Here is a 15,274-nt window from a genome sequence, read left to right as displayed (position 1 = left end):
AGAGAAGGTCGAGACGAGATTTGACGGAGATATTCAAGATCACGAGGGGTCTGGGCAGAGCAGATCGATAAAACCTGCTCCTACTCGTGAAAGGCTCGAGAGCGTGACATCGCAGATTTGGACTAAAAGGCACAAAAGTATCATGAGGAAAAACCTTTTCATGCTGCGAGTGGTTAGGATCTGAAATGAGCTTTGGGCCATAATAAACGCGAGCTGTAAGGTTAGTTCTCTATGTATAATAATCAAAATCACAGCTGTTGTTGTAATCTGTGTTGAATCATGTGTTGGGGTTTTGTCTCACTCTGTAACGTTTGATATAAAATGTTAAAAATCCAATAAAAAATATTTTTCAAGTAAAGAATCTGCCTGAGAGTGTTGGGGAGACAGATTCAATCGAGGGTTTCAAGAGGGAACTGGATTATAATCTGACAAGGAAGAACAAGCAGGGTTGCGGGGAGAAGGCGGGGATGGGGGATGTCTCCCGGCGAGTTGTTCGTCCAGACAGCTGGGGCAACTAGGACGGGCTGAATAGCCTCCGTCTCTGCTGGAACAGTTCTGAGATCCTGAGAAAACTCTCCTCTTACCGGTCCGTCTGAGGGTGTCACCAAGGCTCTTACCTCCACAATGTGCAGTATTGTCCCATTGGGGGGTCTGACAAACATCGGCCGGTTGTCATTCACGTCAATCACTTCAATCTTCAGCAAAGCTGAGCCCCAAAGCGGCAGCTCGCCTTGGTCAGTGGCAACGACCGTCAAATTGAACCTCTCGTAGGATTCCAGAAGCCGTGTGGTGGTGATTACAGCTGTGTCCTCATCGATCCTAAATGCATCTGAAAGGAATAAGAGAGTAGGATGATCCACTTAGAACAGTTCCGGAGATTGTTGAACCTGTCTTTTCTGGCACAAGCATCTTCTTGTGCAGCAAAAAGGGGGCCAGATGAATTTCTGGGACTCGGTGTTAGAGTATGAGAAAGAGAGAACGGGGCACATGTATGTGGTTACGGTACAATAGCGGTCACGTTCCTGGACTAGTATTCCAAAAGCCTCGCCTGAGAATCTGGAGATACGAGCTCCTATTTCATCGTGGCAGCGTTCAGTCAATTAAATAACCCTGGAATAAAAAGTAAATGTGACCAGAAAGCTAACAGACGGTTGCCAAAACACATCTGTGTCACAGACACCTTTGGAAGTCTGCCGTCTTCACTTGGTCTGGTCTACATGTAACTCCAGACCCACAGCAATGTGGCTGATTCTTAGCTGCCGTCTGAATTGACATAGCAAGCCACTCAGTTATGTTCAAGGAGGCATCTCCTCGAGGGCAATTAGGGAGGGGCAATAAATGCTGACCTTGCCAATGACATCCACATCCCCACGAATGAATAAATATTTTTTAAAAGGTGGGGGGGCAGAGAAGTGAAGTGGGAAGAGAGAACTACACCCGGAGAGTAAAGTACAGTGTGCAATGCATACTGAGCACGAGACACTAAACAGAGCAGGTTGAGGATCCGCAAAAGCAGAAAGAGGAAACGTATCCACAATTGTTGACAACAGTAATTTCTAACCTTTTGAGTCAATATTTTGAGTAGATTGCTTTGGTGCATAATTGTTATACGTAACATTGAAGTGAAGTGTTTTAATGAACATATTGGATTTTCGCTTTGCTCCAATTGATATACTTGTACAGGGAGCTAGTTTATTGACCCAGTAATGGTAATCTCAATTGTCGATTCGATTCACTTATTGCAAGCCGCTTAGAACAGTGGCTGGGCAGTTGAGTACCACTGTGCGATGTTCGATATGTGCAACAACTGGGACGGTGGGGGTCATTGGGGAATAGAGGTCGAGGATCCCCAACTCCCCTCAATTGTTCCGGGTCCGGATCATCTCTCCTTCCACTGCTCTCTGTACCCTCTCGTATCTAAGCTTCCCTAACTCATCGATTCCGCCAGTGGAGATACGGAGTGGAGGTGAGAACTGCCCCCCCCCCCCCCCCTCCTCTCCACAACCCCACAGGAAAGCTCATCCTTATCGTAAGTCTCTGAGTGGAAGGGTAAAGCCTCGAGATGCTGTGGGAAGAGATTTGCACCATTTGTTGGGGTGACAGACAAATCAACAGCTTGAAAGGGATTCGGTAACTAATTATCTTACCTACACCAGACCCCTGGACACTATACTTCAACACCGCATTTGTGCCCTCATCCAGATCGGTCGCAGTCATGGTTGCCACAGAAGCCCCTCCTGGCTCATTCTCATAAACACTGGTGCTAAATACATTCTTGGAGAACTGGGGACGATAGTCGTTGACATCCAAGACAGTAACCAGCACCTGTAGAGACAAATAACAATTGCATTGGCCCACAAGATTAACTGCAGCTTGAGTCAGCGCAAGAATGGTTCTAGCTGCACACTGCACCTGGATGTGATAGTGACAGCATGGTTCAGAGTTCATGACCCAGTGTGACCTAAGCCAAGTGACGTAGGATCCTCTGCAGCCCCTTTTAGTTTGGCGTTTGAAGGGAAAGGGGAGTCAGGGAAGGAGGGACTGCAGGAGGAAACCCACGAGAACATGCAAACGGTCACAGCACAAATACATGGAGCTACCAGTCACATGGGCACGTCAGACACCCAGAGCGAAAGAAACAGCCCCAATCCATGTGGTCAAGTTTCAAAACAGATTTGTTTCCCATTTGCTGCAAGCCAGTCTTAAATGGGGAAATTGGCTCTTCCAGACAAGTCCACTTCCTGGTGAACCCCTCCACAGGCTGGGAGAGAGTGAATCTGCCTGGTGGGATTTGTGATGGTTCACTCTCATTAATTCAAGATGGTTTGAGCTGCCAATGTATCAATGCATACTTGATGAAGAGTCACTGTGTAACTCTGATATAAATGGCAAGATGCACAGTAATTATTCCTGATGACTAGAGATTGGAGAAAAGTTCTGTAGATCTGTTTTGTCTGACACACAATCCAATCACTCGAGTCTGCAAAGCAAAATACAGAGAACCCAGTAATCATTGGATCATAGAACCCCTACAGCGCAGAAAGAGGCCCCTAGAGTCTGCACCAACCCTCTAAAAGAGCAATCCACCAAGCGCACTCCCCGCCCTAATCCCAATAACCCCTTAACCTAACCTACACACATCCTCGAACACTAAGGGGCAATTGATCATGGCCAATCCACCTAACCTGCACATCGTTGGACTGCGGGAGGAAACCGGAGCACTCGGAGGAAACCCACGCCGACACGGGGAGAAAGTGCAAACTCCACACAGACAGTCACCCCAAGGCCGGAAGTGAACCCACTGCAAACGACTGTGTCATCGTGCCACCCAGAGAATAGAATACCATAGTGCAGGAGGCCATTTGGCCCATCAAGTCTGCACCAACTCTGTGAAAGAGCACCCAATCCCCCACCCTATCCCCATAACCCCACCTAACCTGCACATCTTTGCTCATCGATTACCCTCCTGAAACATCAGGTCCGCGCATTCATCTGCTCTCATGGATGTTAATTATCCCACGACACTATTTTGAAGATAGGCAAGGGAGTCCTGGTGTCCTGGCCAATATTTTCCCCTCGACCAATATCATCAGTAAAACAGATTGTCCGTTCATTATCACACTGCTGTTTGTGGGATCTTGCTGTTTGCAGATTGACTTCCATTAATCCTACATTACACCACTTCAACAGCACGCCCTGCACCACCCTGAAGTTGTGAAACATGCTATATAGATGCCGCTCATTCATCTTCCTCCCCAAGAGAGGGTAGGCAGAGATTGTCAGAAGTAAACCTCAGGGAACAATGGGATTGGGAAATGTCGGGAACCACCCCCTACTCTCTAACTTTAAATAAGTGGCAACACAGAACTGCAACTTACTGACAAAACATATTGGTGATTTCTCTTATTTTGGCTCTGCCAATAACTTGGAAAAGTGTACAAAGCCCTTTGTTATCCGCCTGCGTAAAGTCTGACACATTATAAAAGTAACCACTTCCTTTTTCACTTCTCAGAAACGAGTGATGCAATCCTAAACAAAATTGGTTAAGATATTTAAAAGAAAGGGGTGAGAGAGGCTGAACGATCTTTGGCTGCGTGTTCATTGGAATGTCAATAGTCAGGGAGAGTTAAGAATTCATCACCCTTGAGCTTTGCCCAATCAAGTAGCTGGTGATTTGGATGGGAGGTTAAACTGCCAAGGCGTCTATCCTCTCAGGCCGACATTAAGGGTTCCAAGGTCACTATCTGCGAATTCTTACAGATGTCCCGTGGCCGTCAGCATTAATACCTTTAATACCATTAATGGTATCCTGGAAAAATCCGATCACTATCTTATTGCTGTATGTGGGAGCTTTCCGTGCGCATATTGACAGTCACAACTCCCACTTTACAAGAGTAACTACAGCTCAAGAAGTGCTTCACTGGCTTTAAAGAACTTTAGGAATTCCTGACGGTGTGAAAGGTATATACACACACAAGACTTATGTTATGAGAGCGAAGCAGTTAGCCGCATGCCTCTGCTCTTGGAGCTTGTTAGGGAGGTAGAGACTCCAGACCAGGAGGTCAAGAATTCAGATAAGGGGTCAGCCTCGTTCAATTGAGATGGCCAGAAATATCTTCATTCAGAGGCTTTTGAATGTTTGAATTCTTCAGCTCAGCTGGCGGTGATAGTCATTGAGTAATTGGAAGCTTGAGATTGAGAGAGTTCTGGAGACAAAAGGATCAAGAGATATGGGTACAAGTGGAGTCAAGGTAGCCATGAGCGCATTGGGCGATAGAGCAGATCTAAGGGTTGCTCAGATTAGACTTCTGTTTCTATTTGTCACGTTCAGCTGGGCTCAATCTCTTGGCTGTTGGTGGTAGGTTCCAAAGGGAAAGTAGGAAGATTGCAGCTGAGAACTATCAACATCTTCTGTGCCTGAGTTAGTAACTTTGGGACGAGCAGCAGGCAATTCAGCCCCTGGAGCCTGCACCGCCCCTCAATTAAATTACGGCCGATCTGTTCATCCAAATCACTCAATACCGTTACCCCTCGATCTTTTCTGCAATTCAACCTTCGCCTTGAGAGCCCCAGTGGTTAGCACTGCTGCCTCACAGCACCAGGTGCCTTTGGGTCTGTGTGGAGTTTGCACGTTCTCCCCGTGTCTGCGTGGGTTTCCTCCGGGTGCTCCGGTTTCCTCCCACAGTCCAATGATGTGCAGGTTAGGTGGATTGGCCATGCTAAATTGCCCTTAGTATCCAAAGATGTGCAGGTTAAGTGGATTGGACATGCTAAATTGCCCCTTAGTATCCAAAGATGTGCAGGTTAGGTGGATTGGACATGCTAAATTGCCCCTTAGTATCCAAAGATTTGCAGATTAGGTGGATTCGCCATGCTAAATTGCCCCTTAATATCCAAAGATGTGCAGGTTAAGTGGATTGGACATGCTAAATTGCCCCTTAGTATCCAAAGATTTGCAGGTTAGGTGGATTGGCCATGCTAAATTGCCCTTAGTATCCAAAGATGTGCAGGTTAGGTGGATTGGCCATGCTAAATTGCCCTTAGTATCCAAAGATATGCAGGTTAGGTGGATTGGCCGTGCTAAATTGCCCCTTAGTATCCAAAGATGTGCAGGTTAGGTGGATTGGACATGCTAAATTGCCCCTTAATATCCAAAGATGTGCAGATTAGGCGGATTGGCCATGCTAAAATTGCCCTTAGTTTCCACAGATGTGCAGGTTTGGTAGGGTTACAGGGATAGGGCGGGGGGAGGGTGTTCTTTCAGAGGGTCGGTGCAGACTCGATGGGCCAAATGGTCTCCTTCTGCCCTGTAGGGAATCCTGAACCATTCTGAAACATCTGAATCGCTTGGCAATCTTTGCTGAAATTTTATTCTCTCACCAATGTCATTAGGACATTGTGTCCTTTCCTACGTGAAGTTTCAATCTGTAGACAGCAGATTGGCGTGGGAAGAATGTTCTAGAACAGGAAATAATCTTTGGACAGGGATAGGACTATGATGAAAGCGTGTCCTGCTGCATCCTGTTCCTCTTAAAATTTATTTTGAAACATTAAAATTATAGACCAAACGTACTTAGCTTACCATCAGTGCCAAGCAATGGAACGGAGGCAAGGTTTTCTGTTAGTATCAAAATGTAATTAATATTTTGAAGAGGGAGTGCTGGGGGGAAAGCAGAGTAGTGGAACCAGGTGAATTCTCTTGCAGAGAGCTGGCCCAGACAGGATGGGCCAAATGCCTCCTTCTGTGCTGTGATTCTGAAATATCCTCCTAACTCAGATATCTCTGCTCTCCTCCAACTCTGGCCTCTTTGAGGATCACCCTTGGCACCCATGACTTGAGATGCTTGGTCCCCAAGCTCTGGAAATCCCTCCCTAAACCTTTCCACCTCCTCCTTCAAGACTGTCTCTGTTTGATAGTTCTAATGACATTCTGATGTGGCTTGGAGCCAAGTTTGTTAAGGTATCTCTCGTCATAGGCCATGGATACTACATAATGATACGTTGGTGTTGCAAGTTGGGAATGGGTGTTATGTTCCCAACCCCTCTGACATCTTTCTTGCGACTGCCGCTTTCATTTCGCCGAAGGTCAGGACTGCTTCACGTTGGAGCAGATTTTCATTGGCTAGCTCCAATCCAGGTCAGAGGTTCAAGGTCAAAGTTCAGCAGCACTGTGCCGGTCCGGTCAGCTCCCCACGGTGTCCACACCTTCTCCTTAGGGTTTTTAATTTTAGGCCCATTTTCCTTTGCGATAATTAGCAATACGATGAACGCAAGACTCTTATGCCTGCGGCCTGGAGGCCGAGGTTGAACGTAGGGTACACGTGTGACGTACCTGCTTGACTCAGCTGGCTGCATTCCTGCCTCTGTGTCAAAAGGATGTAGGTTTGAGCCTCCGCTCAGTGGCGAGATCACAATCTCAGCCACGTCAATGCAGTACTGGGGGGGGGGGGGGGGAGTGGCGCACTATCACATAAATTGTCAATGTGCCTATCCCCGCAGTTCAGGTGGACCCTGTCATTCGACTGAATGACTACATCTTTATGTAAACTCCAAGAGCAATTCTGATGCCAAATTCACTGAATGGTATTGAGTATTTATACCGAGAGCCAAGTCAACAATACATAAACTTAAAACAACTTGTTAAGTGACCATTTATGGTACTTTTATCTCACAGCGACATTTGAACAGTTTGTTCCTTCTTGTGGTGAACGTCAGTAGTCTTTGTTCATGGGAGGCACAGTGGTTAGCACCGCTGTCTCACAGCGCCAGGGACATGTTTAATTCCAATCTTCTCAGACTAAAGGGACGATCCTTTAAAACAGAGATGAGGAGGAATTTCTTCAGCCAGAGGGTGGTGAATCTGTGGAACTCTTGGCCGCAGAAGGCTGTGGAGGCCAAATCACTGAGTGTCTTTAAGACAGAGATAGATAGGTTCTCGATTAATAAGGGGATCAGGGGTTATGGGGCGAAGGCAGGAGAATGGGGATGAGAAAATATCAGCCATGGTTGAATGGCGGAGCAGACGCGATGGGCCGATTGGCCTAATTCTGCTCTTATGTCTTATGGTCTTGTGGTGTGGATTTTGCACGTTCTCCCCGTGTCTGCGTGGGTTTCCTCCCACAGTCCAAAAAATGTGCAGATTAGGCCACGCTAAATTGGCCCTCAGTGTCCAGAGATGTGCAGGTTAGATGGGGATCTGGGGACGGGGAGGAGGCATGGACCTTGGTAGGCTGCTCTTTCAGAGGGTCGGTGCAGTCTCAATGGACAGAATGGCCTCCTTCTGCACTGTAGGGATTCTCTGGGGATAAATGGATGACTTATGTAGACAGAAGGTCTGTAACCTTAGAGAGGAGCTGGGAGGATATTGAAACACATAGCGTTCCCTTATATGTGCTTATTGTATTTTGAAATACTTGGTACATTGATAGCCAAACCAGCATCTTGACTCTGTGGCAACATGTTCAATAAACAAAATGTTTCAATTGTTTGAGCATTACTCTCATTTTTAAATATTTATCATGTTAAATTATCTTGGAAAACATTTGATGCCTTTGAGTAACAGTCTGTACAGTGCCTTTAACATCAACCGGAAGGTTAAGGGAGAAAGCTCGTTGATCTATGGAGGGAGAGATTAGGTAGGGAGAATGGAAGCTTGCAGAAGTTGGGATGTTGAGATGGGCGCGCTGAGAGAAATGGTGCGGTGAAGAGGATTCGGGAGGGATTTCCAGAGAGTGGCTCGTGTTGGAATGCTGGAGCGAGAGGAGGATGAGAGAGGAGATAAGAGGCTCGAGGCGATTGCAACAAAGGGGTAGGTTGAAGTCTTGGACTGAAGCCCTGATGGTGTTGGGAACATGTGCAATGAACATCGCCATTGATCTTAAAGTTGTTACTTTTTGTTACAATCTCTGACAGCTCCAACATATTCTCCCTCCCTTCAGTTCTGACGAAGAGCCAAAGGACTCAAAACGTTAACTCCGTTTCTTTCCTAATAGATGCCACCTGACCTGCTAGGCTTTCCTATTACAATGAATACCACAACAGGAGGAGGATGCTCATCTTGTTGAGCCTGTTCCGCTATTCAATTACATCAAGGATGATCTGTATCTTAATTGTTCTGTGACCCACGATAGACTCGCCTAATGAAGATTTTTTGAATTTCAGTTTTGGATTTTCCAATTATAACTCAACCTCAACAGCTTTGGGGATGGGGCAGGGTGGGGGAGGCGTGTGTGTGCGGAAAGAGTTCTGCGTTGCGAACCCTCCAAGGGCAATATATCCTTCCTACATTGCGGTGCCCAAGTGGTAGTGATGGCAGAGGATTCAGAGTTAGAGGGTCAATATTGTTTGTGTAATAAACCCCCACTTGTAGATACACCAAGAGCTGAAAACAATTGGAATCACCTGACAGGAGGTGTGGAGGAGTTACCTGGACTGCATTCTCCCTGCGATTACTTGGATTATCACCTGGGTTGTCCTTGGCAACAGCCGTCAGTGTGTAATGATCTTTTCTCTCCCGATCAAGCGCAGCCAGAATGTAAATATCCCCCTTTATGTAGAAAAGGAGCACAAATAATTACCGTTGCATATTCAACAATCTTGTAACCATATCTCCCAGTCCCATCAGCACAATAGAATGTAACGCCTTGACGCATCATCGTCAACGTTGGCAGCTCAGCAATTGGCTAATTGAAAAGTACTTCACTAAATTAATTACATTTTCGAAATTATTCAGCTTATTTAAACACAAGTGTAGCTGCTCTGATCTTTAAATATGTGGCGTTTAAACACACTTTGATCGGGTGAACATAGAGAAACGTCTCTCGCTGGCAGGAGGGACTCAGTTTAAGGTGAGTGGTAAAAGAACCAGAGGCAAGACGATTTGAAAGGTTTTTGCTTGGCGTCTGAAATGTGTTGCCCGGAGGTGTAACGGGAGCCGATTTAACAATAACTTTCAAAGGTTAATTGCACAAATACTTGAGGGGGGAGAAATTTTGCAGCGTTATGGGGCGGGGCAAGAGCAGCGGAATGGAACAAATTGGGTAGCTCTTTCCAACAGTTGACATGGACACGATGGGCGGAATGGCCTCTTTCAGTGCTGTTTAATTCCATAGGTACAGATACAACAGACGTGCAGTTTCAGGTTAAAGTTAGAAAAAAATAAAGCTTAGTTAAAGGAATCATGAGCAACCTTTTGGAAATGTGTATTTGGGATGGGTCTGGCCTGGGCAAATCCACATTTACTGTTCACCCCTAGTTGCTCTGAGAAGGTGGTGGGGGTCTTCCGGTTTATAGAGAGTGGTACCAGCAGACTGGACCGCTTAAAAGGGGAATAATGAGTCAACCCTGTACAGTGGGTGGTAAATGGTGTGTGTAGGCCAGACTAGGTATGGGTGGCAATTTCTGTTTCCTGAACGACATTAACCAACCAGTTGGTGCGGTATTACAACCTGGCATTTTCCGTGGGTTCTTTATTCTGTTCCGGAAGCTGACAACTGGAATGGAGCATAAATGCTGGCATGGATTGGTCAGGCTGAATGTTTCCGTGCTGTATATTCTACCTAACTCTAAATCCTGGGACGGCTCTGTGGACATACTCCCATCATAAGGATCGTATTGGTTCGAGAAGGCAGCTCGCCACCACCTTCTGAAGGGCAATTAGTTTCGGGCAGTAAAGACCAGTGGAACCCATATCCCCAGGATGAATGTTTTTTCTCAAAAGGATATTTGAAACTGCTTGATGAAATGGATCTTACCGTCGTGGGGTTGATTCCGAACCTGCCCTCTCCGTCCACAAGGCTGTATTCGATCTGTGAGAACCTGTCATTATCTGCGTCCTTGGCACTAACTTGGAGAATCACGGTGCCCAGGGAGGTATCTTCGGGCACTGTCTTCTGCATCGCCACCCGATTGGAGAAAGATAAATTAATTAGCGTCAACACCCCACGCGACAACAACACCTGATTGCGAGGGAACAGTCAGAAACTAAGAAGACCTGCAAAGGCCAACATCGCTTTGTGACGCGGGTGGTAGTAATTACTGATCTTGCATGTGGTATAGGGCGTAGCAAGAGTGTACATTGTGCAGCCACAGAGTGATAGATCCACTCTGACCTCAGTGGAAATCAACATCGGGAGAGATGGCTGCCAATTGACTTTATTTTCCACCTCTGCACAAAGTCAAGCTCTGCCCCCTCATGAGGGCATTGTGGATAGCAGGTACCTTTATGTTGCCGATGGCCAATTCTGAAGTTGGCAGCTCACACTGCGTCATCCTTGGGATAGAGAGCGTGTCGGATTTGAGATTTTCCCGGATTTTGGTGGAACGAGCAGGAGGGCTTTGTTCATAGAATTCCCACCACCACAACTCCTCCATGGACCGCTCTCCGGGGAGCGGCTGGCTTCCTGGGTGGTGAGGGCTGCTGGGAAGGTCGGGAACCAGTGCAGCAGCAGTGGCGAGGCCATGGACCACACACCCAGCGGTACGTTACAGGGAGAGGCTGGTGGAGACTGTGCGGATCTGCACGGTAGCACAGTGGTTAGCACTGCTGCCTCACAGCGCCAGGGACCCGGGTTCGATTCTGATCTCGGGTGACTGTCTGTGTGGAATTTGCATGGTTTTCCTCCGGGCGCTCCGGTTTCCTCCCACAGTCCAAAGATGTACAGGTTAGGTGGATTGGCCGTGCTAAAATTGCCCCTGAGAGTCCAAGGATGGATGGGGATACTGGGATAGGGAAGTGGAATGGGCCGAGGTAGGGTGGTCTTTCAGAGGTTTAGTGCAGATTCGATGGGCTGAATGGCCACCTTCTGCATTGTAGGGATTCTATGATCAGGGAGTGGAGTCAGACCTGTGCCATGTGGCAGCACACCAGCCTGACTAGGGCAGCAGTGAAGAGATCGGAGAGCTGATCTAGCATTTCTCCAAACACCAGTACCGAGCCAAGGTGGCCAACTACAATGGAATCGGACCAGCTTCTCCTCTTCCTGACTGAACATCTGGCGCAAAATAAACAACAGGCTGCAGCTGGATTCCCCCCCCCCCCACCCCCCAAGAAGGCTCCGGAGCGGACTTCCGGTTGCGGCTGTGCCTAGGTAGGTCACACGTTCGGCAGCTCCCGCCGGGAACGGACTTTTGGACTCTTCAGAGGGGCCCCAACGGCAATTGTTCGACAGCTTCCAGTGTGGGAAGGTGACAGCAAGGTCCCCCGACTTTATATGGATTGGACCAGGAGTGGAGCGGTGAAAAAAGTGATCCTGGTGCAGTGGAAAGTGCGAGGGAGAAAAAGCAAGATGGCGGCGGGTGGAGACCAAGCAGCGTGGGCGCAGTGGTCGCAGGAGCAGCAGGAGTTTCTCAAACGCTGCTTTGAGGAGCTGAGGACGGAAATGCTGGCGCCAATGAAGGCGGCGATTGAGAAGCTTGTGGAGAGCCAGAAGGCCCAAGGGGCGGCGATCCGGGAGGTGCGGCAAAAAGCCTTGGAGAACGAGGCCGAGATCTTGGGCCTGGCGGTGAAGTGCAGCGCCTCGTGCGCCTCCACCAAGAGGTGGGCGGAAAGATTTGAGGACCTGGAGAATAGGTCGAGGAGAAAGAATCTTCGGATTCTGGGTCTCCCTGAAGGAGTGGAGGGCCCCGATGCCGGGGCATATATGGGCATGATGCTCAATTCGCTGATGGGCGCGGGAGCTTTCCCGAGGCCCCTGGAGCTGGATGGGGCTCATGGGGTCCTGGCAAGGAGACCCAAAGCCAACGAGCCGCCAAGGGCTGTAGTGGTGAGGTTCCACCGCTTTACGGACAGAGAGTGTGTCCTGAGATGGGCCAAAAAAGAGCGGAGCAGCAGGTGGGAGAACACGGAGATCCGAATTTATCAGGACTGGAGTGCGGAGGTGGCTAAGAAGAGGGCTGGTTTCAACCGGGCTAAGGCGGTGCTCCATCGGAAGGGGGTGAAGTTCGGGATGCCAGCGCGATTGTGGGTCACGTTCCAAGATCGGCACCACTATTTTGAAACGACTGATGAGGCATGGACTGAAAAGTTGGACTCAACCGGAGGGTTTGTCGGGGGGGTGGGGGGAGAGAATGTTTACTGTGTTTGGGGAATGTTCTTTTTGTTTTGGTGCTGGGTGGGGATGGGTGAATGGTTTTGATGTGGGGGCTGTGGGAGAGTGTTGGAGGGGCAGGGCCCCGCGGAGAAAGAGGGGGGATGGAGGCCCGGGGATGGGGAGTTGGGGTAAGGCCGCAAAAAGGAGCTGCGCCAGAGGGGGGCGGGGCCGGCTCAGGGAAGCGCGGGCCTTTTCCCACGTTAGGGAAGGATGGGGGCGGGGGGGGGGGGGGGGGGGGGGGGGGGGAGGGGGGAGAGGAGCGCACACTGACTACCAAAGGGTGGGGATTCTCACACTGGGGGTCGATGAAATGGCGGGATTGGCCAGGGTCAGCAGGAGTCAGCTGACTTACAGGAGTGTCATGGGGGGAGCAAAATGGCTAGATGAGGATCTAGCGGGGGGAGGGGGGGGGGGGGAGAACTGGGTTGCTGCTGCATTGGCCAAAGGGGAGCTGGAAGTAGGAGAGGTATTCGGGGCGGGGGTCCGCCGCCTGGGGGGCTGGAGGCGCGGGCAGGTGGCTGGCCTAGAAAAGGAGATGGCTAGCCGGCAAGGGGGGGGGGGGGGGGGGGGGGGGGCAGTAGGTCCCCCATCCGGCTGATAACTTGGAATGTGAGAGGCCTGAACGGGCCGGTCAAGAGGGCACGGGTGTTCGCGCACTTAAAGGGACTGAAGGCAGATGTGGTTATGCTCCAGGAGACACATCTGAAGGTGGCAGATCAGGTTAGGCTGAGAAAGGGATGGGTAGGGCAGGTCTTTCATTCAGGACAGGATGCGAAGAACAGAGGGGTTGCAATACTGGTGGGGAAGTGGGTGTCGTTCGAGGCACTGAACATTGTAGCGGATAATGGAGGTTGATGTGTGATGGTTAGTGGTAGGTTGCAAGGGGTGCGGGTGGTACTGGCGAACGTATATGCCCCGAATTGGGATGATGCCGGATTTACGAAACGCATGCTAGGTCGGATTCCGGATCTGGAGGTAGGAAGCTTGATAATGGGGTGGGGGGGGGGGGGGGGGGGACTTCAACACGGTGCTGGACCCAGCACTGGACCGCTCCAGGTCCAGGACGGGTAAGAGGCCGGCTGCGGCCAAGGTGCTCAGGGGGTTTATGGACCAGATGGGGGGGGGGTGGATCCATGGAGGTTTGCCAGGCCGCTGGCCAGGCAATTTTCCTTCTTTTCCCACGTCCATAGTGCCTACTCCAGGATAGATTTTTTCAATTTGAGTAGGGCACTAATCCCGAAAGTGGAGGGAACGGAATATTCGGCCACAGCCATCTCGGACCACACCCCCCGCATTGTGTGGAGCTGGAGTTGGGGGAGGAGAGGGACCAGCGCCCGCTGTGGCGCCTCGATGTGGGACTGTTGGCGGATGAGGGTGTGTGCGGGTGGGTGCGGGGGTGTATTGAAAGATATTTGGAGGCCAACGACAACGGGGAGGTGCAGGTAGGGGTAGTCTGGGAGGCGTTGAAGGTGGTGGTCAGGGGAGAGCTCATTTCCATTAGGGCCCACAGGGAGAAGAGAGAGAGAGGAGGGAGAGGTTGGTGGGGGAGATTTTAAGGGTGGACAGGAGTTATGCAGAGGCCCCCCGAGGAGGGGCTACTTAGGGAGCGACGGAACCTCCAGACAGAATTCGACCTGTTGACCACGGGGAAAGCAGAGGCACAGTGGAGGAAAGTGCAGGGGGCGTCGTATGAGTATGGGGAGAAGGCGAGTGGGATGCTGGCACATCAGCTTCGTAAGAGGGAGGCAGCGAGGGAGATTGGTGGAGTTAAGGATAGAGGGGGGAATACGGTGCGGAGTGCGGGAGAATAAACGAGGGTTTGACAGGCGGGTATTGAGATATAGTTTGGCCTGGTTGAAGGGTCTACAATTAGGGGTCACAAGTATCAGAATAAGGGGAAAACTACTTAGGACAGAGATGAGGAGAATTTTTCACTCTCACCCTTATCCTAGACAGACCGTGGATGTTTAGTCATGGATATATTCAAGGCTGAGATAGGGATAGGGTGGGATTGTGAGCTGAGGTCGAAGTACCATCATGATTTTATTGAACAGGTTTGTGGGGCCACGTGACCCACCCCTGCTCCCATTGGGCGCGATTTACCAGCTGCGTCCCGCCGGAATCGGGATGGAATCGTAACGATGGCTGTTACGCCTCATGAGATGTAACCAGACGTCGCAATCTGGGTCCCACCCACAATGGGCAGGACCCAGACTCACATAGTTAAGGGAGTTTAAAAGTCCACTTAACTGTGTCTACTCCGGATCAAACGGCCACCCGGCATCTACCAGCCTCGCCGATCAGATCCCAGCCGTGTCCCATTTAGCACTGGTCCCCACAAACAGGGACTAGGATGCCCAGGTGGCATTGATAGGCTGGCAGGGGCACAGCCAGTGTGCCAGGTTGGCAGTGCCAAGGTGCCAGACTGGCATTTTGCCCATGCCGGGGATCGGGCACAGAGATGCCCGTGTGAGGTGGGTGCGGGTGGCTCGAGGGGGGGGGGGGGGTAGTAGGTCTCCGCTGGATGCCAAAATAGCAACTAAATGCCGTTAGTGTCGGGGATGACCCTGCAAATCCCGCCCAGAACAGACTGATCTTTAAATCACGCCCAATCCTTTTTTTTTGTTCTTTCACGGGCAGTACTGGCTGGGCCTATATTGAAATATCATTTCAGAGGGCAGCAA

The 15,274-nt window shown here is 49.9% G+C and overlaps 1 protein-coding gene across 7 annotated transcripts in view; it reads right to left on the bottom strand.

The window, feature by feature from the left end:
• cdh23 (cadherin-related 23) overlaps positions 1 to 15,274 on the bottom strand; it is an 815,609-nt gene that overhangs the window by 48,633 nt on the left and 751,702 nt on the right. For all 7 annotated transcript variants that reach the window (XM_072491426.1, XM_072491427.1, XM_072491428.1 and 4 more), the window contains 4 exons: positions 10,254 to 10,391; positions 8,927 to 9,046; positions 2,148 to 2,325; positions 618 to 829 (listed from right to left, as the gene is read on the bottom strand). In XM_072491426.1, coding sequence (XP_072347527.1) covers positions 618 to 829; positions 2,148 to 2,325; positions 8,927 to 9,046; positions 10,254 to 10,391 — 648 coding nt within the window. The remainder of the gene's footprint in view (positions 1 to 617; positions 830 to 2,147; positions 2,326 to 8,926; positions 9,047 to 10,253; positions 10,392 to 15,274) is intronic.

The sequence above is a fragment of the Scyliorhinus torazame genome, chromosome 28 (genome assembly GCF_047496885.1).
Source record: "Scyliorhinus torazame isolate Kashiwa2021f chromosome 28, sScyTor2.1, whole genome shotgun sequence".
NCBI lineage: Eukaryota > Metazoa > Chordata > Chondrichthyes > Carcharhiniformes > Scyliorhinidae > Scyliorhinus > Scyliorhinus torazame.
This window is presented reverse-complemented; position numbering and strand designations above follow the sequence as displayed.